This window comes from Zootoca vivipara, chromosome 6 (genome assembly GCF_965207765.1).
Source record: "Zootoca vivipara chromosome 6, rZooViv2.hap1.1, whole genome shotgun sequence".
Lineage (NCBI taxonomy): Eukaryota > Metazoa > Chordata > Lepidosauria > Squamata > Lacertidae > Zootoca > Zootoca vivipara.
This window is the reverse complement of record NC_142589.1, coordinates 82,293,993-82,320,136: the sequence shown is the minus strand read 5'-3', so window position 1 is coordinate 82,320,136 and position 26,144 is coordinate 82,293,993. Positions and strand designations below refer to the sequence as shown.

The following is a 26,144-nucleotide window of genomic DNA, read 5'->3' as shown; positions in this document are numbered from 1 at the left end:
CTTTCCAGGGGAGATTTACCAGATCAAAACTAGAAATACAAATATTGTGACATATTAAAGGCTCACCTCGCCCTATGACTATTTAACTGCAACCCACTCCTAACTTCCAGCATGGCGGATTTCCAAATTGTAACTGCGACACATCCCATGAAGATTCCAGGAAACCGTCCAAGTTTTTAACAAGACTCCAGCGGCTAATGAGATCCTGCTTCTGTCTGATGTCAACAAATTGGAGAATCTTTTTTCCTCTTCCAAGCAAATCAAAAGTCTAAAACCTTAATTAATATATTTTCATTTCCACACAGTTTATAGTTTTAAAGCCATATTATATCAACAAATACCAAACTTTCCAATCTCGCTTGTTATAAATATTGTAGACGGTTCTTCTGGTTTTTTTTTTTTTTTGCCAAGTAATATAATGAAGTAAAATACAATAATGAAAGAGGCTCGCCCCCCCCCCTTCTGTTCCATTCTAACATACCAACAGATGTTAAACCTACTTCCACTCAGTCGTTTTTGGCACCTCAGTGGCTGAGTTGTTTAGCAGAGTAGTTCCTCCCTCCTCGCTTGAAGCATGTCCAAAACTTAAATCCAATTTTTCCTCTTAAGAAATGGAACTTGATTCGCTCGCGGAGACAACATCCAGGAGAGCCAGACTCTCTCGGGGGCTTTCCATCCAGTGCCCCCCAGCCCTTCCTCCCTTCCAAATTTGGGTCTGGTTTGTTGGGCATCTGCGGATGAGCCTGCATCTTCCTGTACCCCCTGGGAAGATTTCGGGGAGGCTGATTACTCCCATCTCAGCCTCTAATTACCCTGCCCCGCAAAACCCCCATGCCACCGCCGCCCTCCCAAGGCGCACGCTCGCGCTCCTCCCACCCATGGAGGGAACGGCGCGAGCTCCTCAGCGGCTGCAGCGAGCGAGCGGGGGCGGTGGCAGCGCCTGTAGCTTAAGGCTTCAGCTATGAGCACTGCAGCTGCTGCTGCTGCCACCGCCGCTCACTTTCATTGCCTACAGCAGCGTTTCTCAACCGCTGTTCCGCAGCACACTAGTGTGCCGCGAGACGCTGGCTGGTGTGCCGCGACGTTTGGCGACCCCCCCTCGGAGATGCGGGCGGAGGAGCGCAAAGGCTCCGGCCGTCATTAGTAGGGGCTGCCGTCGCAAGACAAAGGAACTGGCATGTGGCTGCCGTCCCGGAGCCCCTCCCCGCTCATGCATTGCCCAGACAAAGGCCGCCTCTCCCTTGCAGCTTTCAGACGAGGGCAGGAAGCGGAGGAAACACCCGCTGCCTTCCGTCCTGCAAAACTGCCGTCTCTAAGCGCGAGAGAGACGCTCGCCTCCCCACCCCCCGCATTGCCCTTTGCTCCTTCGACGGGAAGCTCTGTAAATGTTCCGCCTTGGGCTGACTTGCTACTGGCCATTGGGGACGGTGATCCTGGCCCTTTGTGAGTCGGCTGCGGGGAGCCAGCTGAGCCCCGAGAAGAGTTTGGTATGGGGACCCGGCCTGAGAGCAGAGGTGGTCCTCCCCGCCCGGTATTTTTACATCCAGGCTGTGGACACGGAAGGGAAGAGGTAATTCGGTGTAACACTTTTTCTTTTCTTTTTTAAGTGGGTGGGAATGGGGCCGGGGAGGAGTTAAGGTGGATGCGAAGCGATGCGAGAGCCTGGCTTGGCGGATCTGGAAACGGATTTGCATGCCCGTCGCAGGAATCCGGAAGAGGCTCTGTGTTTTGGAAAGAAAAGCAACTTTTGTGCGTGTTTATATGTATGTGTGATCCGCTCTGCCCTCGGTATACAGCTCTATGGAGAGAGAGGCAATTTCGCAAACTTTGATTGGTTCCCCCAGGGCACTCTTGAGTAAGGAGCTGCGAGTAAATCTGTGTTTTTTGGAAATGTCCTTAGAAAATTCACACTTACCGTCTTTATGTGTATGCTTCAAAGCAGTGCTAGAAACTGAGATATGAAAGCTAGGAGCTCAAGGGCGCCTTAAACCGAGGTTATGGGCGCAACAACAGAATGTCTTTTTTTATAACAATAATACAAAGCTGAAAATGAACGGACCGCAGCTAAAGCCTTATGTTCATTTTTCACATGGTCTAGTTCAGGCATGTCCAACAGGTAGATCGTGATCTACCGGTAGATCACTGGGTGTCTGTGGTAGATCACTGGTACATCACTGGCTTCCCTCAAAGAAGCTCAACAACTTTAACTCCCCTAAAAAAGCTCAACAACTTCCTTTCCGGCGGGTCAGCACTGTTTATTGGCGTCCGCCAGGCACGTGACAATGTAAATCGCCCTTCTCGTCGCCGCACGTCGCGGCAAAATTTAGACAAACTAAACTAAATATACGGCGGCACAGAGTTGGTGTGCCTCGTGATTTTTTTCATAGAACAAGTGTGCCGTGGCCCAAAAAAGGTTGAGAAACACTGGCCTACAGACAGCCACCCAATCTTAAACAACTCCTCACCCACAATAATACAACCACCAGACTTAACATGGACACTGGTACCAGAGCCTGCAATAAACCCAGATGCCAACTTTGCTGCCACATACACCCGGACAACATCATTACTGGCCCCAACAACATCCAACATACCATCTCAGGACTATTCAATTGCTCGTCTTCTAACATTGTGTATGCCATCAAATGCCAACAGTGCCCTTCAGCTCTCTATATTGGACAAACAGGCCAAACCCTACGCCAAAGGATAAATGGACATAAATCTGACATCAGGAACCATAAGACAGAGAAACCAGTAGGAGAACACTTCAATCTCCCAGGACATTCTATACAAGATCTCAAAGCAGCTGTTTTATTACAGAGAAATTTCAGGAACAGACTGGAAAGAGAAGTTGCTGAATTGGAACTAATTACCAAGCTTAAAACCATGGAGCCACCTGGGATGAATAGAGACATTGGATTCTTATCTCATTATATGCATGATCAAGCTTTCTTTAGCACCTCAGCCCTTGTTTTTCCCCCCAGGACTAATTGCAGCCATCAGCAGCCGTTAACAGCCATCCACAGGTTTACCACTCCCATCAGCCCATCACCCATCCCCACCCACCCATCCCACCACCCTCTGTATATATATATAAGGGCCTGACACTTCCGTTTCTAGTGTATCTAAATGAGATGAAGATATTGTATAAATATATTAAGTTAAAATGGAAATATTAGTTGATATATGGGGAAAAATGAAAAGCTGCTTAAGAGGGAATTAATTTGAACTCGGGGGGGGGGGTGTCGGGGAAGCCCATAATGTTAATTAAGTAAGAATATGATGTTTGTATTTTTGTTTTTGTTTTTTGTTTTTCTTCTTTTTTCTTTTCTTTTTCTTTTTTTTGTGTTCTTTTTTCTTTTGTTATTGGGGGGAGGGTAATATTATTATTATTTTGGATGAATTGTTGGTCCTGTCCTCCTTTTTTCCCTGTAGAAAATCAATAAATAAAAATTTTTTGGGGGGAGATTTAATGAGGACTGCCATCGTTGCAAGAGAGTTGTGACGTTTTAACATCGATACTGCAGTGCTTCAAGAAACTCAAAGAGCAGGAGAGGGACAACTGAAGGAAGAAAAAGGAGGCTACACATTCTTCTGGAAAGGTCTACCTAAACAAGAACGTCAAATACATGGAGTAGGCTTTGCTATCAAAAATGATCTTGTGAAGCTCTTGTCAGAAGTCCTTACTGGCATTAATGAGTGGCTTTCAACCCTTCAAATAAAACTTGCCAAAAACCAACAGGCTAACTCCCCACCAGAGTAGAAATCATGTATTGAACAGATGGAAAGCTCTTTAATCTGAGTAGGTTGAAAGCAAAGAGTAAGGTTACCATAACTTCCGTCATAGAACTTCAGTATGCTGACGACAACGTAGTGTATGCACACTCAGAGGACAACCTCCAATCCATCCTAAATATCTTCGCAGAAGCTTACAGAAAGCTTGGTCTATTGCTCAACATCCAAAAAACCAACAAGCACAAAATAACCCCTCTGCAGTGTAACGTTGCTGTAACATTGGAAAGTGTTGATCACTTCTCCTACCTGGGCAGTTACCTTTCCACGAGGGCCAACAATGATGCCGAAATCCAGCATCGCCTGAGCTCTGTATGTGCAGCTTTCTCCTGACTGAAGTTCAAAGTGTTTGAGGACCGGGACATTCACAGGGAAACCAAAATGCTTATTTACAAAGATACTGTACTACCAACCATACTTTATGCTTGTGAAACATGGGCCACTTAAAAATGTCATCTCCAACTCCTCGAAATATTCCACAATGGTGTCTCCAAAAATTTTTTACATATCACTTGGGAAGACAGGCAAACTGGAAGAAGCAAGGATTACAAGTGTTGAAGCAATGATTCTTCAACATCAACTTCGTTAGACTGTTCATGTTGTCTGGATGCCTGATTATTGTCATACAAAGTAACCACTTTATTCTGAACTTAAAAATGGAAAGAGTGGTGCTGGCTGTCAACGAAAGAAGCTTGAAGACTCTCTCAAGGCAAATCTTTAAAATGTAGTATAAACACAGACAGTTGAGAAACACTGCCTGCAAACGCTCCAATTGGAGAACAGCCTTTACCAGAGGTGTTGTGAACTTTGAAGATACTTGAACTCAGGACGAAAGGGAGAAATGAGCTAAGAGGAAGGCACGTTTGGCAAACCCTTACCATGATCAACTCCCATCTGGAAACCTATGTCCCCACTGTGGAAGGATGTGTGGATCCAGAACTGGCCTCCACAGTCACCTATGGACACACCATTAAGACCGTGTGCATGGAAGACAATCTTACTCAGCAACGAGTGATCTCCAAAGAAAAAGAGTTAAGCTTCACTAAAATAATGTAAGTTAACTGCTTCAGACACAAAATTACTACATAAATGCCAGTTGCAACTATTACTCCTCTACTACTGAGAATTTTTCTGTCAAAATCATTCATGTCTCTTACTACTCAGACCATAGAACACCTCTCCTTAAAAACCTGTATTTTCTTCTTACCTAGGATCCAGCAGAAGCTCCTTATCCTTCGAAACCCTTCATGGCCTTGATCCCCCCCCCACATCTCTTTGCCTTCAAGCCACCCATAGTTTTCACCCTCCCAGTTCTTACCATTGTCAGCTGCCCCAACTCTGAGTTTAAATAACAGAATGAAAAATATAATACATTCCTGGTCTTGGTGGTTTTCCCAACTTGTGCTTCCAGTTTTTATATACATGGCTGAACTTACAAAACAAAAAAGGCACATTTCTACAGCATAGGCCAACACACATATCAAAGGTGATCAACTTCTGGGGCCCATGGGCACTCTGCCAAACTATCCAATTGCTTTGGGCACCATGGGCACACTGCAAACAAGCCCACACTACAAACTATTCTATTGGCCACAGCAGAATGCTTATCTGAAGCCTAATTTCAGCAAAGGGAACCCTGTGGATGCCAAGGAAGGCCTCTGTGCATGATTGTACATCCGCAGATGCTACATTGGCAAACCCTGGCATTCATAAGGTTGCCATATTTTGAAGAGCAAAAAAGAGGACACTATGTTGAGATATGAAAGGAACATTTTGTGCAAAGATTACCATGATAAAGGACAAAAGTGGTAAGGACCTAACAGAAGCAGAAGACATCAAGAAGAGGTGGCAAGAATACACAAGAGGAATTATACCAGAAATATATGGAGGTCTCATACCTCCATCGTTCTGCCCGGACACTGAGGTCCAGTGCTGAGGGCCTTCTGGTGGTTCCCTCACTGTGAGAAGCCAAGTTACAGGGAACCAGGCAGAGGGCCTTCTAGGTAGTGGCACCCGCCCTGTGGAATGCCCTCCCACCAGATGTCAAAGAGTAAAACAACTACCAGACTTTTAGAGGACATCTGAAGGCAACCCTGTTTAGGGAAGCTTTTAATGTTTAATAAATTATTGTATTTTAATACTGTTGGAAGCCGCCCAGAGTGGCTGGGGAAACCCAGCCAGATGGGCGGGGTATAAATATATTATTATTATTATTATTATTATCATTATTATTATTATTATTATTATTAATGGACCCCATGGACCAGAGCATGCCAGGCACTCCTGTTTTCCACTGAGTCCCACAGTTTCGTCAAATTCATGTTGGTAGTTTCAAGAACATTGTCCAACCATCTCGTCCTCTGTCGTCCCCTTCTCTTTGTGCGCTCAATCTTTCCCACATCAGGGTCTTTTCCAGGGAGACTTCTCTTCTCTTGAGGTGGTCAAAGTATATTGGAGCCTCAGGTATATTGGAGCTTCAGGATCTGTCCTTCCAGTGAGCACTCAGGGCTGATTTCCATAAGAATGGATAGGTTTGATCTTCTTTCATTGAGATTTCTCAGGAGACAGATGAGGTGATCAGGCACTCCCATTTCTTTAAGAACTTGCCATAGTTTGCTGTGCTCGACAGTCAAATGCTTTCACGTAGTCTATGAAGCAGAAGTAGATGTTTTTCTGGAACTCTCTAGCTTTCTCCATAATCGACTGCATGTTTGCAATTTGGTCTCTGGTTCCTCTCCCTCTTCGAAATCCAGCTTGCACTTCTGGGAGTTCTCAGTCCACATACTGCTGAAGCCTGCCTTGTAGAATATTGAGCATAACCTTGCTAGCGTATGAAATGAGCACAATTGTGCGGTAGTTGGAGCATTCTTTGGCACTGCTCTTCTTTGGGATTGGGATGTAGACTGATCTTCTCCAATCCTCTGGCAACTGCTGAGTTTCCCAAACTTGCTGGCATATTGGGTGTAGCACTATGACAGTATTATATTATAAGATTTTAAATAGTTCAGTTGGAATATCATCACTTCCACTGGCCTAGTTATTAGCAATGCTTTCTAAGGCCCATTTGACTTCACTCTCCAGGATGTCTGGCTCAAGGTCAGCAACCACACTACCTGGGGTGTACGAGACCACCATATCTTTCTGGTATAATTCCTCTGTGTATTCTTGCCACTTCTTCTTTATGTCTTCTGCTTCTGTTAGGTCCTGACCACTTTTGTCCTTTATTATGGTAATCTTTGTACAAAATGTTCCTTTCTTATCTCCAATTTTCTTGAACAGATCTCTGGTTTTTCCCATTTTATTGTTTTCCACTATTTCTTTGCATTGCTTGTTTAAGAAGTCCATATTGTCTCTCCTTGCTATTCTTTGGAAGTCTACATTCAATTTCCTGTATCTTTCACTATCTCCCTTGCCTTTTGCTTGCCTTCTCTCCCCCGCTATTTTTTAAGGCCTCGTTGGACAACCACTTTGCTTTCTTGCATTTCTTTTTCATTGGGATGGTTTTCGTTGCTGCCTCCTGTATAATGTTACGAGCCTCCATCCATAGTTCTTCAGGCACTCTGTCCACCAAATCTAAATCCTTAAACCTGTTCCTCACTTCTACTGTGTATTCATAAGGGATTTGATTTCGATTGTATCTGACTGGCCCAGTGGTTTTTCCTACTTTCTTCAGTTTAAGCTTGAATTTTTCTTTAAGAAGCCACAGTCAGCTCCAGGTCTTGTTTTTGCTGACTGTATAGAGCTTCTCCATCTTTGGCTGCAGAGAATATACTGGTAATCAATCTGATTTTGATGCTGCCCATCTGGTGATGTCCATGTGTAGAGTCGTCTCTGGTGTTGTTGGAAAAGAGTGTTTGTGATGACCAGGTTTTTCTCTTGACAGAACTTTATTAGTCTTTGCCCTGCTTCGTTCTGAACTCCAAGGCCAAACTTGAAAGTTTTCCTTTTATCTCAACTCCCTACTTTAGAATTCCAATCCCCTATAATGAGAAGAACATCCTTCTTTGGTGTCATTTCTAGAAGGTGTTGTAAGTCTTCAAAGAATTGGTCAATTTCCGTTTCTTCAGCACCAGTAGTTGGTGCATAAACTTGGATTACTGTGATGTTAAAAGGTCTGCCTTCGATTTTTATCGAGATCATTCTATCATTTTTGAGATTGCATCCCAGTAAAGCTTTTGCCACTCGTTTGTTGACTTTAAGGGCCACTCCATTTCTTCTATGGGAGTCTTGCCCAGAGTAGTAGATTTGATGATCATCCGAACTGAATTTGCCCATTCCCTTCCATTTTAGTTCACTGATGCCCAGGATGCCAATATTTATGCTTGCCATCTCATTTTTGACCCCACCCAGCTTACCCTGGTTCATGGATCTTACATTCCAGGTTCCTATGCAATATTTTTCTTTACAGCATTGGATTTTCCTTTCACATCCAGGCATATCCGCAACTTGAGCATCCTTTCAGCTTTGTCCCAGCCACTTCATCAGCTCTGGATCTACTTGTACTTATCCTCCACTCTTCCTCAGTAGCATGTTGGATGCCTTCTGACCTGAGGGGCTCATCTTCCAGTGTCATAACTTTTATATGCCTGTTGTTCTTGTCCATTGAGTTTTCTTGGCAGGGATACTGGAGTGGCTTGCCGGTTCCTGCTCCAGGTGGATCACGTTTAGTCAAAACCCTCCACTATGACCTGTCCATCTAGGGTGGCCCTGCACGGCATAGCTCATAGCATCTCTGAGTTATTCAAGCCCCTTTGCAATGACAAGGCTTTGACAATGACAATCCATGAAGGGGCTTCTTATTAGGCTTTCCAATTCACTTTGTTATCCATGATCAACAAAGTACTTTCTAGCCACCTCTGAAGCACTGCTAAGGTATTTTGGCCACACTGCTCTGGTACACTGCAGAAACACAGAAACATAGGATCATAGAATTGTAGCGTTGGAAGGGACCCCAAGGGTCATCTAATCCAAACCCTCATCTAGTCAACTGTTGAACAGCTATTACTATCAGAAAGTTTTTCCGTATGTTTAGTGAGAATCTCTTTTTTTGTAACTTTTAGCCATTGGTTCAAGTCCTACCTTCCAGAGCAGGAGGAAAAAAACTTGCTCCATCTTTCATATGATAGCCATTAAGATATTTGAAGATGGCTGTCGTATCTCCTCTCAGTCTCCTCTTTTCCAGGCTAAGCATACCCAGCTGCTTCAACCATTCCTCATCATAAAGCTTGGTTTCTAGACCCTTGATCATCCTAGCTGTTGTGCTGTGCACACATTCCATTGATTAATCACATATTGATTAACCGATACGTATTTATCAATCAGTTGGGACCCAGGTGGCGCTGTGGTTAAACCACTGAGCCTAGGGCTTGCTGATCAGAAGGTCGGCGGTTCGAATCCCTGTGACGGGGTGAACTCCCGTTGCTCGGTCCCAGCTCCTGCCAACCTAGCAGTTCGAAAGCACAAAGTGCAAGTAGATAAATAGGTACCACTCCGGCGGGAAGGTAAACGGCGTTTCCATGTGCTGCTCTGGTTTGCCAGAAGCAGCTTTGTCATGCTGGCCACATGACCTGGAAGCTGTACGCCGGCTCTCTCGGCCAATAATGCGAGATGAGCGCGCAACCCCAGAGTCGGTCACGACTGGACCTAATGGTCAGGGGTCCCTTTACCTTTACCTATTTATCAATCATGCTGTGGTTACTAACAGTCCTATGCATTTTACTCAGATGTAAGTCCTACTGTGTTCACACAGTATAGGACTATAGCTTTGCCTATCATTAGCTCTTTCTTGTGTGAGGCCTCTGTGCAGGGGCGGAAGAAGGGGGTGCGGTAGGTGCAGACTTCCCCGGGTGTCACCACGGGGGTGGGTGGGTGTGACAAAATGCTGGGCAGCACTCCTGGGAGAGACGTGGTGGCTTGGGCGCACCAAGGCTCCACGCTGCCCAAATGGTTTGACCACTGCTTCCCCCCCAGCTGTAGCGCTCCTGAGAGGAGGCAGGCAGACTCTGGAGGCTCTGCGGTGCGCGCCGCTCCAGGCACCCGAGCAGCTTCCTCCACCGTTGCCTCTGTGGGATCCCTAGTGACTTGTGCAGAGGTGGATTTAAGGCAGTGCAAGCCAGTTTGGTTGCACTGGCCATGGAGCTTAAGGGGCATTGCAACTATGTTTTAAAATGGAGTGCAAGAGGTAGGGGGCATCAAATTTTTTGCACTGCACAGGGCACTGCTGAAATTTGAGATCCCAAGGTTTGTCACTGGCTTGTGTCTATGTTATGTGGATGCAACTGACATATAGTTCAGTCAGTAAGTAGCATTGTACTTAGGTCAGCCACACAACCTGGCTATCGAACATTCATCCAGATTTTTGGGCAGGGAGAGTAGGTGACCTTGCATTAAGCATTATTCCACACTTCCTATTGCATTATCTTATCACTTTCCCTTTTCCTATTGCAAAATAAAAGTCTGACTTGGGAGAGAAAGATGATGGGATTGTTGTGAAAGTGCACTGAATCCACTTTAATCGTACTACCCAAATTTGCTGGCATGTGATTGAATCCCATCTGAAGATAGTGACAGTTGGGTAAGCACCTCTAGTCATGGAATCGTAGGGTTGGAAGGGACCCCAAGGGCCATCTAGTCCAACCCCCCTGCAATGCAGGAATCATAGCTAAAGCACCATGACAGGTAACCATGAAGGTGCACCTATATCTGCTAAAGGATAAAATGGAAAAACATAATAACTTTTGGAATAACATCATAAGGAAATCGCTGTACAGAACATGGAAGAAACATCAAGGCATATTGGAGCCAAAAATGCTGTGGTGGATATCACCTAAAGAAGCAGTAGCAGTTAAAAGAGTAAATATGGAAAGAAATTAGCTGACATATAAAGAATTATTAGAAGAAGTAAGTGGAAATTTGAAATTAAAAGAGTATAATGAAATCATAATAGTATATTGCAATGTCTGGCTACAATATTTCCAAATTAATCAAAGATTTAAAAAAGATAATAACATTGGCTTCGAAAAAGAAATTTCAAAATTTGGCAATATATTATTAGAGGGGAAGGATAAATATATTAAAAAATTGTATGATTTGTTATTGGAGTGGGCAACAAAAGATGAACAAACAAAATAAGTTATGATCAAATGGGGACGAGATCTGGGGAAAGTAATCATGTATGAGAATTGGGAAAAATTATGGAATCAGGATCTAAAGTATATTTCAAATTATGATTTAAAAGAAAATGTATATATATTGCAATTTAGGTGGTATCTAACACCGGCAAGACTGATGAAAATGTATAAAGGAAGTAATAATATCTGCTGGAGGTGTAAAGAAGAAGTCGGTACTTATTTACATGTATGGTGGCATTGTAAAAAAAAGATAGTCAAATATTCGTTTAGAAAAGAGCCAGAAATATTCCTTTTAGGAATGCTAAATGAAGAAATAAAAGCAAGAGATAGCTGTGTATTGATGAATGCAACAGTAGCTGGCAGACTCTTGATCGCAAGAAATTGGAAAAGTGATAAATTTCCGAGTAAAGAAGATTGGCTAACTAAATTAACAAAATATCAAAATTTAGCAGTAAAAGCTGGGGTATTGAAAGGGTTAAGTGAAGAGAAAGCAGGGAAGGATTGGAAATTATTCAAACAATACTTAAACAGGTAGAGAAAGCGAATCTTGTAGCAGAGGTATGATGGGCAGAAAAAGTAAAAAAGAAAAAAAGAAATTTATAATAGAAACAAAGTATGCAATTTATCAAGGAAATATAAATCAGTATATAGGAGTGGCTGGAAGTCACAAGTGGTGGAGGGTGTGTGTGTGGTGGGGTGAAGCTTTTTAGCACTGTTTAAATTTCAGGATGTTCTTGTTTATATTGTTATTTTGTCTATTATTGTTTATTATTATTACATATATGATTTACTTTTATGTTATCCTTATGTATATATGATTTGGATTTATTTAGTATTTACATTTATTTTTTTGCTGTTTGAATGTTTTTCTGTTTAAGATTTTGTTTATGTTGTGTTGGTTGTGTTTGTGTCTTTTCTTTTATCTTTGTGTATGTTTTTTAAAAATAAAGTCTTTTTAAAAAAAGACAGGTAACCATGAAAACTCTGTTTAAAAACCTTCAAGGAAAGAGAGCCACCACCTTCCGAAGGAGGCCATTTCATTGTCCAACAGCTCTTACTGTCAGAAAGTTCTTCCTGATGTTTAGTCGGAATCTTCTTTCTTGTAACTTGAAGCCATTGGCTCAGGGTCCTACCCTTCAGAGCAGGAGAAAACAAGCTTGCTTCATCTTCCACGTGACAGCCCTTAAGATATTTGAAGATGGCTCTCATATCTCCTCCCAGTCTCCTCTTCTCCAAGATAAACACACCCAACTCCCTCAACCTTTCCCCATAAGGCTTGGCTTCCAGACCCTTGATCATCTTGCTCGCCCTGCACTGCACAAGTTCCAGCTTGTCAATATCTTTCTTAAATTGTGGCACCCAGAGCTGGACACAGTACTCCAGGTGTGGTCTGACCAAGGCAGAATTGAGCAGTACCATTACTTTCTTGTAGCTTGAAGTCATTGGTTTGAGCCCTACCTTCCAGAGCAGAAGGAAACAAGCTTGTTCCCTCTTCCATATGACAGCCCTTTAGATACTTGAAGATGGCCATCATATCTCCTCTTTTCCAGGCTAAACCTACTCAGCTCCTTCAACTGTTCCTCATAAGGTTTGGTTTCCAGAGCCTTGATCGTCTTAGTCGCCCTCCTCTACATTCCAGCTTGTCAACACCCTTCTTAAATTGTGGTACTCAGAAGTGAATAGAGTACTCCAGGTGTGGTCTGACCAAGGCAGAATAGAGTGGGACTATGGCTTCCCTTGATTGGGACAACCTACTTCTGTTGATACTGCCTTTAAAAAGTGGAGTTCCTGTTGTTTGTATCTTTCTGATAAGAATCAATAAAGTTCTTGCTAGCTTCCAGATTGGTTTGTCCTCAAAGCCTTCTTTGACATAGTGTCAGAAGTCAAGTTTTAAACCTACAAATTCCTAACAAAACAAAAGGACACAGTTCCCTAAACTAGAAATCTTTTTAGCTTTTAATAATTCTGTAGCAAGGCCTGCATGGAATCATAGAATCATAGAGTTGGAAGAGACCACAAGGGCCATCCAGTCCAACCCCCTGCCAAGCAGGAAACACCATCAAAGCATTCTTGACATATGCCTGTCAAGCCTCTGCTTAAAGACCTCCAAAGAAGGAGACTCCACCACACTTCTTGGTAGCAAATTCCAGTTTGATGCCCTTTTCATCATCAAGAATAATGTGGTTTTATGAGGGCCTACTTCTTTCAAAGGGGGCGCGGGTGGCACTGTGGGTTAAACCACAGAACCTAGGGCTTGCCAATTGAAAGGTCGGCGGTTTGAATCCCCATTCCTCGGGCCCAGCTCCTGCCAACCTAGCAGTTCGAAAGCACATCAAAGTGCAAGTAGATAAATAGGTACTGCTCCGGCAGGAAGGTAAATGGCGTTTCCATGCGCTGCTCTGGTCCGCCAGAAGCAGCTTAGTCATGCTGGCCACATGACCAGGAAGCTGTACGCCGGCTCCCTCGGCCAGTAAAACAAGATGAGCGCCACAACCCCAGGGTCGTCTGTGACTGGACCTAATGGTCAGGGGTCCCTGTACCTGTACTTCTTTCAAAGAACTCTGAAATCTTGATTGTTGCATCATGTGTTAGGGCCTTGCATAAGCAGGCTGAACACAGAGTTTGCTTCTAGACAAAATGCTTTCTGAACAAATACAGCTAATAGAGGATTTGAGTTGGTTAGAATCCAGAAGAGGGAAAGAAAGACAACTTGGCAGTGACTTATGGGAGGTAAGCCCTACTCCACAAAACACTAGATGAAGCAGCAGCCATTTTGGAAACATTAAAGCAAACATCCATGCTACCGTATGCACACTTCTTTACCAGCATCCCCAAATAGGCTTCATCTGAACAGTAAGAGCTGTTTGACAGTAGAACAGTCTCCCTCGGGAGGTTGTGGACTCTCCTTCCTTCGAGGTTTTCAAGCAGAGATTGGATGGTACAGATACTGACAATACAACATTACTTCAGCTTACTTGGTAACTGGTCCTGCTCACCTTGGCAGAGCTGTATCAGTATTACTGCATGTATTACTGTATATGTAAAACCTGCAGCATTGGAGAGGGTTTTTTTTGGGGGGGAAAATAGGACAAGACAGCAAAGGAGTTTCCTGCTGCAAGGAGATGATTGCCTCTTCTTTGTACCCCCCCCCCCAAAAAAAGCCCTCTCCAATTGTTTCAGGCAGCTGGGCTTCCTCCTGCTGCAGGAGACTGTTGCAGCTTGAAAAAACAGGATCCATGGCAAGTACTTTTCATGTTGATTGCATGTGATGTGTTGAACTGACCTCCTGTTTCAAGCTGAATCATTTCTAGGGCTTATACTGCTGTAATGAAGAGTAAGATATCATCCTCAGTACACTGATGAGCACTGCTCTCCGACCTTTCCATCAAATTGCACAAATGCAAGTGGAAATCACACCAAGGTGATTGAAAGACTGCATGCAAACTAACAAAGTGAAACTTCAGCTTTCATTCTCTTTAAAAAGAAGATAAAACTACACAGTTAGGCACAGATACATTTGCAGTTCAACCCTATACATGCCTACTCATAAGTAAATCCATGAGGCTTACCCCTAGATAAGTGGGTAGAGCATTGCAGATTGTGGTTCCCCACACCTGCAAGCATTGTACAGTCTTGACTGTGCATAGGATGCTTCATTGTGCACCTTTAGGCGACAGGTGAAAACATTCCTCTTCAACCTGGCCTTTGTCTGATTAACATCCTATACCCTTTAAAAGATGGGTTTGTGGGAGAGAGGGTTATTGTTTTTTGTTTTGTTTATGTTCTCGTTTTTATTCTGTATTTTATGTTTTGTGTTTTATATTGTATTTTTATGCTCTAAACTGCCCTGAGATCTATGGATGAAGGGCGGTATACAAATCTAATACATAAATAATTCTAAACAGAGATATTGTTGAGTAAAAATTCCACATGCCAGAATTTCGCTCAGTATGTATGTATGTATGTATGTATGTATGTATGTATGTATGTATGTATTATTATTATTATTATTATTAATATTATTAAATTTATGGGGTGCATGGGGTGTTAGGGGAGAGGCAGTATCTCTTGTGGTGGACATTTCATGATCCTTCTGGGTAGTTTGTTCCCCATCGGCCTGCACGCAGCTCTCATCTGTGGCTTCAAGAAGCTGTCATCATGCGACAGCAGCCACACCCCAGAAATGCCTTTGACTGGCAGGCTAACCTGTTGCCAGATGCATTGCTTTCTTTCCTTTGGACCACAACAAGGCTGAAGAGAGGGGTCCTGTCATCTGGACAGCCAAAGACCTCTATATACACTGCTCAAACTTACGCCCCAGAGAGGTCACTTCGGTGCTGCAAACACAGCAAAACTGACATGCGACTGCGAGGCAGCAGCTATGAGCTATGAGCTCAACCTGATAGGCATAAGGTACGAGTACCAAAGATTGCCTTTGTCGGTGGGAGAGATCATCATGTCTCACTGGTCAGCTACTGCCTGCCTTAAGCCCGGCAGCCACTGGTCAATAAATTGCTGACCTGCAACTGTCTGCCTACTTCAAAGGGTGCTTGGAGCTCAGAGTATCACTCGGAAAGCAAACTGAACTTTTGCACCAGGCAAAAGGGGAAAGAAAAACTCTCTTTTGCCTAGCAATCTGGCATGTCAGGAGCCTGTGTCCTGGCTTGCTCACTGACCTATTGCAGGTCAATGACTCATGGAAGATAGCCATCAATGACCATGAGCTGAAAATGCCTCTGCCCTCCACTGCTGCACACTGATGCTGCCAGCTGCCGCCTTTCCTCTGGCACTCTGGCAGAGCACGCAGGCCCCAGCCCAGTTGCTGTTGTGGGACCTCTGTTGGGGGCTGCTGCTGCTGCAGACGTGCTTCCGGGGTGCACCCGCGGCTGCAGCAGGCCCCAATAGAGGAGCTGTGGTGGAGACCCAGGCCCCAGCCCAGTTGTTGTTGTAGCAGCGCATGCACACCATATCGCAACATCATGACGTAGTGATGTGATGACATGACATCATGTCATGTCATTACATCATGGCATGGCGCACTCTCGCAGAGCACCCACAGTCTGGAGCCCATGTCGGCACCGCTGCGCTGTTGACTTAGGTTCTAAGCCATTTGTCTCTTTAGATGCCAGATCCTTTTCACATGTGCTACTGGCAATCCAGTTGTTGCCCACCTTATATTTATGCAGCTGGTTTTTCCCACCTAAGCAGAATCTGACATTTGTCCCTCCTGAAATTCAGTTTGTTAGTTTGGGCCCAGTTTTCCAATCTGTGAAGGTCATCTTGAATCCCGATTCTGTCTTCTGAAGCATTAGCTACCCCTCCCAGTAGGGTATCACCTGCAAATTTGATGAGCATCCCCTCAATTCCTTCATCCAAGTTGTTTATAAAAACGTTGAACAACAATGGTCCCAAGACAGAACCCTGTAGCACCCCAATTGTCTCTTTCTTCCAGGATGCTGAGGACCTATTAGTGAGCACTCTTTGGGTTCAATCAGACAACCAGGTACAGATGCACGAAACAGTTACCTTGTCTAGCCCACATTTTACCAGATTCTCATAAAGACTATCATGGGGGACTTTGTCAAAAAGCCTTACTGAAATCAAGATACACTAAAGCCCATATCAATTCCCTGATCCACCAAACTTGTAACACTATTTTAAAAATAGTCTGGCATGACTTATTTTTGAAAAACCCATGCTGGGTATTAGCAATTACAGCATCCTTTTTGTAAGTGCTCAGAGACTTACCATTTAATTATCTGTTCTAGGACCCTTCATGGTATTAGTTACCTGGAACTTCCTTTTTCTCCTGTTTGAAGATGGGGAAAACATTTGCCCACCTCCAGTCTGCAGGGTCCTCACCTGTTCTCCAAGGCTCTGAGATTACATCAGCAAGGTCCTTTGGAACCCTTGGGTGCAGCTCATCAGGCACTGGAGATCTAAATTCATTTAAAATAGCTAGGTGTTCCTTTACTACTTCTTTTCCTATCTTGGCCTGCAGCTCCTTCATTGAATTGATTGTTCTGTTGTTACCAGGCTGACGCTGCTTTCCTTTTGGGTAAAGGCGGAGTCAAAGTAGATGTTCAGCCATTCCATTTTCTCTCTGTCACCCAATAGCTTCTCTCCATCTTCTCCACCCAGAGGAGATACGACTTGCTTGTTCTTTGTCTTGCTTTGAAGATAGCCAAGGTTATCTTTAACCTCCCTTGCAAGCCTCAGCTCATTCTGAGCTTTAGCTCACCTAACCTTCTCCTTGCAACTGTTGGCTACTCCTCCTTTGTGATTTCCCTTTTCTTCTTTTACTTATACATGCCCTTCTTAAATCTCAGCTCACCTGCAAGCTCCTTATGCCTCCCATATTTCTTCCTTGTTGGATTTGTCTGCATTTGTACCTTCAGTATATTTCACCTTTAAGAAAGTCCCATCCATCTTGGACTCCCTTCTCTGACTATTTCTCATCATGGGACCTCATCCAGTAGTTCCTTAAGCTTTTTGAAATCAGCCTTCTTAGAGTCCAGAGTGCATTTCTTACTACACTCAGCTTTCCCTTGCCTCTGTATCATGAAAACCAGTAGGGCATGCTCACTTCCATCCAAAATTCCCAGTATGTCTGCTAGGGCTGGGCGATATATCAATATATCATCCAAAACTGGTTTGAAGCTCACATCATGACAACTCATAATATTTGAGCTGTCAATATATCACGAATCACAATGTGTGTGACGGCTAGGCAATGGTTTTCAACACTGTGCTATATCCCCAACTAAACATTGCAATATAAAAAAATTCCTTCAGTAGCACCTTAAAGACCAACTAAGTTTATATTTTGGTATGAGCTTTCGTGTGCATGCACACTTCTTCATTGCAATGTTAACATTGCAATGTTATCCCCAGTTAAACATCACGATATATCACGAGCTAAACAATGCAATCTACCACAATGTCTGGAAGGAAGGAAGCAACTAAGAAGAGGTGAACAGGCTAAGGATTAGATGGGTAAAGTGGCACAGGGATGCTCCTTCAGGTATACTGGACGACCTCGGTCCAGTATACCTGAAGGAGTGTCTCCACCTCATTGTTCTGCCCGGATACCGAGGTCCAACTCTGAGGGCCTTCTGGCGGTTCCCTTGTTGCAAGAAGCCAAGTTACAGGGAACCAGGCAGAGGGCCGTATTGGTAGTGGCACCCGCCCTGTGGAACGCCCTCCCACCAAATGTCAAAGAGAAAAACAACTACCAGACTTTTAGAAGACATCTGAAGGCAGCCCTGTTTAGGGAAGCTTTTAATGTTTAATAGATTATTGTATTTTAATATTCTGTTGGAAGCCGCCCAGAGTGGCTGGGGAAACCCAGCCAGATGGGTGGGGTATAAATAATAAATCATTATTATCAGGTTTTGTTGCTGCCGTTGGCACTGTTGGCGCATGGCAGATCCCGTCCGGAGATGTTTCCTCTGCTGCCGCTTGCATTCCCCATCGTTCTGTGCTGGCACCCCACATTGGGCGGTGAAGAGAGCATGCGCCAACAGCGGAAAAGCCAACAAAGAAACCCACACCTCAGCGCACGCAACAGGATGTGTCGCGCAGCCCCTGCAATTTTACACGGCACTCCGGGCACAGCGTGCACAGCCGAAACAGTTAGCCGCCATGCAGCTGGGGCAAGAGCCTGGCGCCCCTGAGAGCCTTGTGCCCGGGTGCCATGCAACCCTAGCACCAACGGTTAAGACAGCCTTGTGGTGATTCTTTGCAGACAACTACAGTGCCTGGAGACCGGTAGTCAGGTCATGCATCTATAGCAGTTACCAGAGGAGGAATGATTGCTTGGAGGAGCACCGAGAGAAGAAATTCCATGATGCATCTGCAGCAGCACATCCAGATACCTTCATCTGCCGCAGCTGCAACAAAACATTTCTCTCCTGTATCAGCCACAGCAGGCACAGTAAGCTTCCAACAGAGTTTGACCACCCCAAAGATGGACTCCTCCATTGTCTCCCAAGATAGACTGATGTCAACAAAGTGTGCTTATGGTGTTAAGATTTTGCACTTATACAGCACTGGATTTGGCAAATTCTGTATGTGAATTGTATGTATTGTGGTTTTTATCCATTGTGACTGTTATTGTTATGGTTTAGTAATTATTACCGTGTTTCTCATATTATAAGACATGTCTTATATTTATTTTTTCCTCAAAAACACACACTATGGCTTATTTTCAAGGGATGTCTTATTTTTTTCCTCCTCCTCCTGCCGTGGCCAGCATTGCTGCTGCGCCTATCACTATGTCTTATTTTCGGGGTATGGCTTATATTCCTTGAATGCTTAAAAATCCTGCTATGGCTTATTTTATGGGTATGTCTTAAAATATGAGAAACAGGGTAATTGTAATTAAGAGCGAATTTCTATTTAATTATTGTTTGCTGATACAGTATTTAATTTAATTGTGTACTATTATATTCTAATGTATTATTGAATATTATGACTTTTTTGTACTGGATAAGATTGCTATAAGGCATGTGATCTTTGTTTTCTCAGCCTTTAAAATGCCTTGTGTATAGTAATATAGAAAGGTGGTATACAAATTAAAAGCGAATAATTCTTGTTCCAGGAAGTGCATGCCTGGGTCCAAAGTGGGGAGCATATGTCCTGTGCATGCTCTGGCCTCAGAGCCCTCCCTTGGCACAGAAGCAAACTAGAATGAACAACATTGTCCTCTGTGATTGGTAGGCAGTATCAAGACCCTTGACTGACGCAGAGGCATTTAAATTTCCTTAGCTTAAATCACTGAATTACATCACCAAGAAAAACAAATAAATGTTCCAGTTTATCATTCATATATTTCCTGATCAAGCTACTATTACAAATAAAGCATATGGTCTGTGAGCACAATCATACAAGCCCATGTGCTTTTTGCACTATGAATCTGCCCTGGCTTTAAAAGCCAGAGAACAATTTTGAAATTAAGCCATTATGGTTCTCTGTGCAGTAAGAAATTGTGCAAATAAACCACAAACAACTTATTATTTGAAATCTTAGTGCTTAGTTTTCCAGAAGCAAGTGTAGGTAATTAGTGGATAGGTAAAAAAAGGTAAAGGTAAACAACCCCTGGATGGTTTAGTCCAGTCAAAGGTGACTATGGGGTGCGGCGCTCATCTCGATTTCAGAAGGAACTGGTGTTTGTCCACAGACAGCTTTTCGGGTCATGTTCCCAGTAGGACTAAACCGCTTCTGGTGCAACGGGACACCGTGACAGAAACCAGAGCGCATGGAAAAGCCGTTACCTTCCCACCGCAGGAGTACCTATTTATCTACTTGCACTGGTATGTTTTTGAACTGCTTGGTTGGCAGAAGTTGGGACAGAGCAATAGGAACTCACTCAGTTGCGGGGATTCAAACTGCCAACCTTCCGATCAGCAAGCCCAAGAGGCTCAGTGGTTTAGACAACAGCACCACCCATGTCCCTATTAGTGGATAGAAGAGCAGCATGGAAAGAAGATTTCCAAACTGCTTGCTTGGCAGTGCTTATATATTCATAGTTTATGCAATGTTGTTGTTTAGTTGTTTAGTCGTGTCCGACTCCTCGTGACCCCATGGACCAGAGCATGCCAGGCACTCCTGTCTCCCACTGCCTCCCGCAGTTTGGTCAAACTCATGTTCGTAGCTTCGAGAACACTGTCCAACCATCTCGTCCTCTGTCGTCCCCTTCTCCTTGTGCCCTCAATCTTTCCCAACATCAGGGTCTTTTCCAGGGAGTCTTCTCTTTTCATGAGGTGGCCAAAGTATTGGAGCCTCAGCTTCAGAATCTGTCCTTCCAGTGAGCACTCAGGGCTGATTTCTTTCAGAATGGATAGGTTTGATCTTCTTGCAGTCCATGGGACTCTCAAGAGTCTCCTCCAGCACCTGAATTCAAAAGCATCCATTCTTTGGCGATCAGCCTTCTTTATGGTTCAGCTCTCACTTCCATGCATCACTACTGGGAAAACCATAGCTTTAAGTATACGGACCTTTGTAGGCAAGGTGATGTCTCTGCTTTTTAAGATGCTGTCTAGGTTTGTCATTGCTATTCTCCCAATAAGCAGGCGTCTTTTAATTTCGGGACTGCTGTCTCCATCTGCAGTGATCATGGAGCCCAAGAAAGTAAAATCTCTCACTGCCTCCATTTCTTCCCCTTCTATTTGCTAGGAGGTGATGGGACCAGTGGCCATGATCTTGGTTTTTTTGATGTTGAGCTTCAGACCATATTTTGCGCTCTCCTCTTTCACCCTCATTAAAAGGTTCTTTAATTCCTCCTCGCTTTCTGCCATCAAGGTTGTGTCATCTGCATATATGAGGTTGTTGATATTTCTTCCGGCAATCTTAATTCCAATTTGGGATTCATCTAGTCCAGCCTTTCGCATGATGAATTATGCATATACGGTAAGTTAAATAAGCAGGGAGACAATATACAACCTTGTCATACTCCTTTCCCAATTTTGAACCAATCAGTTGTTCCATATCCAGTTCTAACTGTAGCTTCTTGTCCCACATAGAGATTTCTCAGGAGACAGATGAGGTGATCAGGCACTCCCATTTCTTTAAGAACTTGCCATAGTTTGGTGTGGTCGACACAGTCAAATGCTTTTGTGTAGTCTATGAAGCAGAAGTAAAATTTTTTCTGGAACTCTCTAGCTTTCTCCATAATCCACTGCATGTTTGCAATTTGGTCTCTGGTTCTTCTGCCCCTTCAAAATCCAGCTTGCACTTCTGGGAGTTCTTGGTCCACATACTGCCTAAGCCTGCCTTGTAGAATTTTGAGCATAACCTTGCTAGTGTGTGAAATGAGCACAATTGTGTGGTAGTTGGAGCATTATTTTTCACTGCCCTTCTTTGGGTTTGGGATGTAGACTGATCTTCTCCAATCCTCTGGCCACTGCTGAGTTTTCCGAACTTGCTGGCATATTGAGTATAGCACCTTAATATCTTTTAAAATTTTAAATAGTTCAGCTGGAATGTTATCACTTCCACTGGCCTAGTTATTAGCAATGCTTTCTAAGGCCCATTTGACTTCACTCTCCAGGATGTCTGGCTCAAGGTCAGCAACCACACTGCTTGGGGTGTACGAGACCTCCATATCTTTCTAGTATAATTCCTCTGTGTATTCTTGCCACCTCTTCTTGATCCCTTCTGCTTCTGTTAGGTCCTTATCACTTTTGTCCTTTATTATGGTAATCTTTGTAAAAATGTTCCTTTCTTATCTCCAATTTTCTTGAACAGATCTCTGGTTTTCCCCATTCTATTGTTTTCCTCTATTTCTTCGTATTGCTCGTTTAAGAGGGCCCTCTTGTCTCTCCTTGCTATTTTTCGAAAATCTGCATTCAATTTCCTGTATCTTTCACTATCTCCCTCACATTTTGCTTGCCTTCTCTCCTCCGCTATTTGTAAGGCCTCGTTGGACAGCTAGTTTACACAATATTGCTAACCTATTGATGATATTAATAATACTTGGCTCGAGGAGCCTGTTCATTTGGAAAGAAAAGCAGGCCTTACCTTGGTGGCTGCATTCAGACATCACAATGACTCAGTGTGAAAGAAATGAAGCTAGTCTTCCCCTTGCATGTGCCCCTCTTTTTCTCAAGGGTGGCCATGAATGCAGAGAACTTTCACTTCTATTATGTATTAACTGCAGTTTAACAGTATGTCCAAACCCTGAACTGTAATTAATTTTAATAAGCATTTGTTGAAAGAAACCTGTTACATAAATCAGTTTGTAGTTGGCTTGTTCCAACAAAATTCTGGTTAAGATTAATGCACTTGTCAGAGTGTTGTGGATTTGGTTTTAAAGAGCCTATGGTGTATTGCATTTGATTCTTTTCGATTTAGATTTCTATATATATATATATATATATTAAAGCACACTAACTATGGTTGACAAATCAGATGCAGGTTTTCTTAATCACAGATGTTTATCCACCCTTGCTCTGGACAGACAAGGCCTGGTATAAGGCCTGATACAGAGTTTCAATAGAGAATTCAACCCAGCAGCATCTTCTGCTCAATGGAATTCCAGCTCCAGCTTTCTGCTCTAAGCCCCAGCTCTAACAACCAACCTCAAGGACCCTTGGCTGCGGAATAAATCCTCCAAGTCTAGATCACTGCTGTCATGGATGTTATGCACAATGTGTGGCATGAATGTTACTGGCACCCACTAGTCAGTCTTTGGGGGTGCTATGCAAGCAGTACTATACACATCAGCAAAGTCAGTTTCCTCCCAGTGAAATTCAACATGTGGGAACTGAATGTTCTGTTGTTGTCTTTGCATGGGAGTTTTAATTAACATTGACACTCTGCCCTCCCTTTGTTTCTGGGTAAGAAAGGAAGCCTCTGAGGTACCTGCACAACTAGTAGCTATACTGCAGGATTCATTAGGGTATCCTGGCACATGCTCACTCTTTCCCTGGGGAAAGTGGTCACAGCTCATATATTGGGGAGGAGGAGATCAAGAGGCATAGTGCAGATCAGGGGTAGCCAATGTGGTACAACTCCCATTATCCCTGGTCATATTGACCGGGCTGACAGGAGCCATCATCCAACAGCATTTGGCAGAGAGAATGCAAGCAAACTTTAACCCTTCCTAGTGAGTGAGCCATATATACATTTTGGTACCGTAATTTAGCAGGATAGCCTTGAAAAGCTTATCGTAAGAGCCAATTTGTAACCTTTCACTTTTTAACAATAAATTAACAAATACTGTCTTAACTGCAAACTACTTCACTAGGGTTTCTGTACCAAAAAACTACTGACACTTTTGATACAATAGTATGCAGATATGGGAAATGCCTACACAAATATAATGTGATTTACCATTACATGTCCCTCCTAAAGTACCCTACAAAGTTTTGTGGAACCTAGACTACTGGACATTCTTTAAAACCTTACAATTGCTGTAGCCTTCTGTGCTAGATAAATGAAGCCTTGCTTAACACACAGCAAGATTATAGTTCACCTCTTAAAAGCATATGCTTTTTTAAAAAAACCGACTGCATTTGTGATACTCAAAATCCAAATTAGGATCCCCATAATTAGTGCAGAGAGGAAAGGAACACTTACTGTTCAAACACGGGTTATTACTGCACCGGTCTATCTTCTTCTCACAATTGGAACCGTGGTAATTCATTGGGCAGTGGCAAGTGTAGCCACCAATCCGTTTCTCCACACAGGTCCCACCATTGAAACAAGGCCCATCGGCGCAGGTCATAGCACTGACTTCGCAGTTCTTGCCGTAGAAACCTTGAGGACAGGTGCATTTGTAGTCATTCTCCAAGTCCTGCAAAAAAAAGGACAGACAGCTGAGTGATTAGGCCTTTTTCCCTAGGATGAAAGAGGCTGAGGCACAACCCACTGAGGCTGTCTCCTGTGTAAAACCATCAGAAAGGGGAGGTCGGCTTGGTCCCAGCTGGATTTAAATGCTTGCTTTACTGTTAGCTTTCCTTTTGACTCTTTTCCTTGTGCATTCTTGTCTCTTAGTTTATAAGTCTAAAAACAGGGCCCAACTCTCATGTTTTCAGGAGACAGACAATACTAATCTTAAAAATAGGATAAAGATACAATAAAAAATTGGATGTGTTTCATTGGAGTTTGCGCAGGAGATATTCCCAGTGGCTCATGTCCCACTGTGTTCAGACCCCTAATCCACTGCATTGTTCATCTCACATATAATCAATACAAAACACATACCTGCCATGTGTTTTAAATAGGGTTTACATTTTGATCACATTCTTACATTTAAGCTCCAATCGGAACCAACTGATCATTATTTTGGCTTGGTCCCATTAGTTCAGCTCCTGAAAAGCGTACTTAACATTGTAAATACTCTAGCTCAAGGGTTGCCAACCCAGGGGTGCCTTCCCTGTGTTGTTGGGCCCTGGTTCCCACCATCCTTGATCAATGGGGGGCTGGGGGGGGGAGTCCAAGGCCCCAGGTGCAAAATTCTGGGGGGGTGCAACCAGGCCTCCCTGGCAGGTGCTAGCTTCCACAGGGATCCCCGCCCTGGCGAAGGCGGCAGAGCAACCAAGCCCCACACTAAGCAGGTGTGGACAGAGGGAGGCAGGCAAGGGTAAGGGCCATGTCAGCGTGGCCCCGCTTGGCTCCAGTGGGGGGGGGGCTCTAGTAGCATCAGCAGCTTGCCCACCCCACCAGCTTGCCCAGCCATGATGACTGCAGCTGATGGGAGTTTGAGTCTCATAATATCTGGACATCTCCATGTTAGCTAGCCCTATTCCAGCTAAAGCAATTTCAAGGACAGAAGGAAAGAAAGACACCTTGGACTTATAGCTGATCTTTCACTCCATATCATTTTACTTGCAGAGGAGCCTTGCTTTTGTTAGACTTGATTTGGTCAAAGCATTTCAGTTCTTACACTCAGAGCCTTCTCTGAGAGCACACACGCCATTGCCCCAGCACAGAGCCGGCAGAAGGCGAGGGCGGCGCATCAAGTCCTCAGCTCAACTTGGGCAGCCGGAGCGCCATGTGCGCGGCAGGTTGGCACAGGAAACTGCTCAGCAGGAGCGGGATGCAATGTCCATCAGGGTGCTGACTCTCTCCAAAAAGGGGAACAAAATAAAACAATTCCTTCCAGCAGCACCTTAGAGACCAACTAAGTTTGTCATTGGTATGAGCTTTCGTGTGCATGCACACTTCTTCAGATACACACGAATGCTCATACCAATGACAAACTTACCGTAGTTGGCCTCTAAGGTGCTGCTGGAAGGAATTTTTTTATTTTGTTTTGACTGTGTCAGACCAACATGGCTACCTACCTGTATCCAAAAAGGGGGTCACAGCTATTCTTTGGCCCAAGTTCATTGCACCCAATTATGCAGAGGCTTCCAGAGCATATTGTGGCAATTAGTATTTTGTGCAAGCGGATTGTGAAATAGCACCGGCAACGATTATGGTGGGCCCTCAGTTTTGGATGCTGCAGAAGCAGGACAGTAAAGAGCCGAAATCCCCAAACTGGCCCGTCTGCTACAGGGCCTTTAGGGCTCCATTTGCTCAGCCACTCTGTGTGGGATGACCAGACCGAGAAGGCACTCTCGTGGCCAGGGAGGCACAAAGGGAAGGGCCAGGTGGGGCATTGGTCCCATTCGGATATGTGACGCTATCCCCAAGCAGGTGCTCATGTTGTTTTCAGAAGCTGGGCATGGATCCTGGGACTTGTGTCCGAGTAGAAGAGCCTCAGATGGGGCATCG

At 44.0% G+C, this 26,144-nt stretch overlaps 1 protein-coding gene across 2 annotated transcripts in view; it reads right to left on the bottom strand.

The window, feature by feature from the left end:
* The window catches only part of DLL3 (delta like canonical Notch ligand 3), a 122,004-nt gene that overhangs the window by 44,134 nt on the left and 51,726 nt on the right, over positions 1 to 26,144 (bottom strand). For both annotated transcript variants that reach the window (XM_088672859.1, XM_035116867.3), the window contains one exon: positions 24,003 to 24,219. In XM_088672859.1, the coding sequence (XP_088528985.1) occupies positions 24,003 to 24,219 (217 nt within the window). The remainder of the gene's footprint in view (positions 1 to 24,002; positions 24,220 to 26,144) is intronic.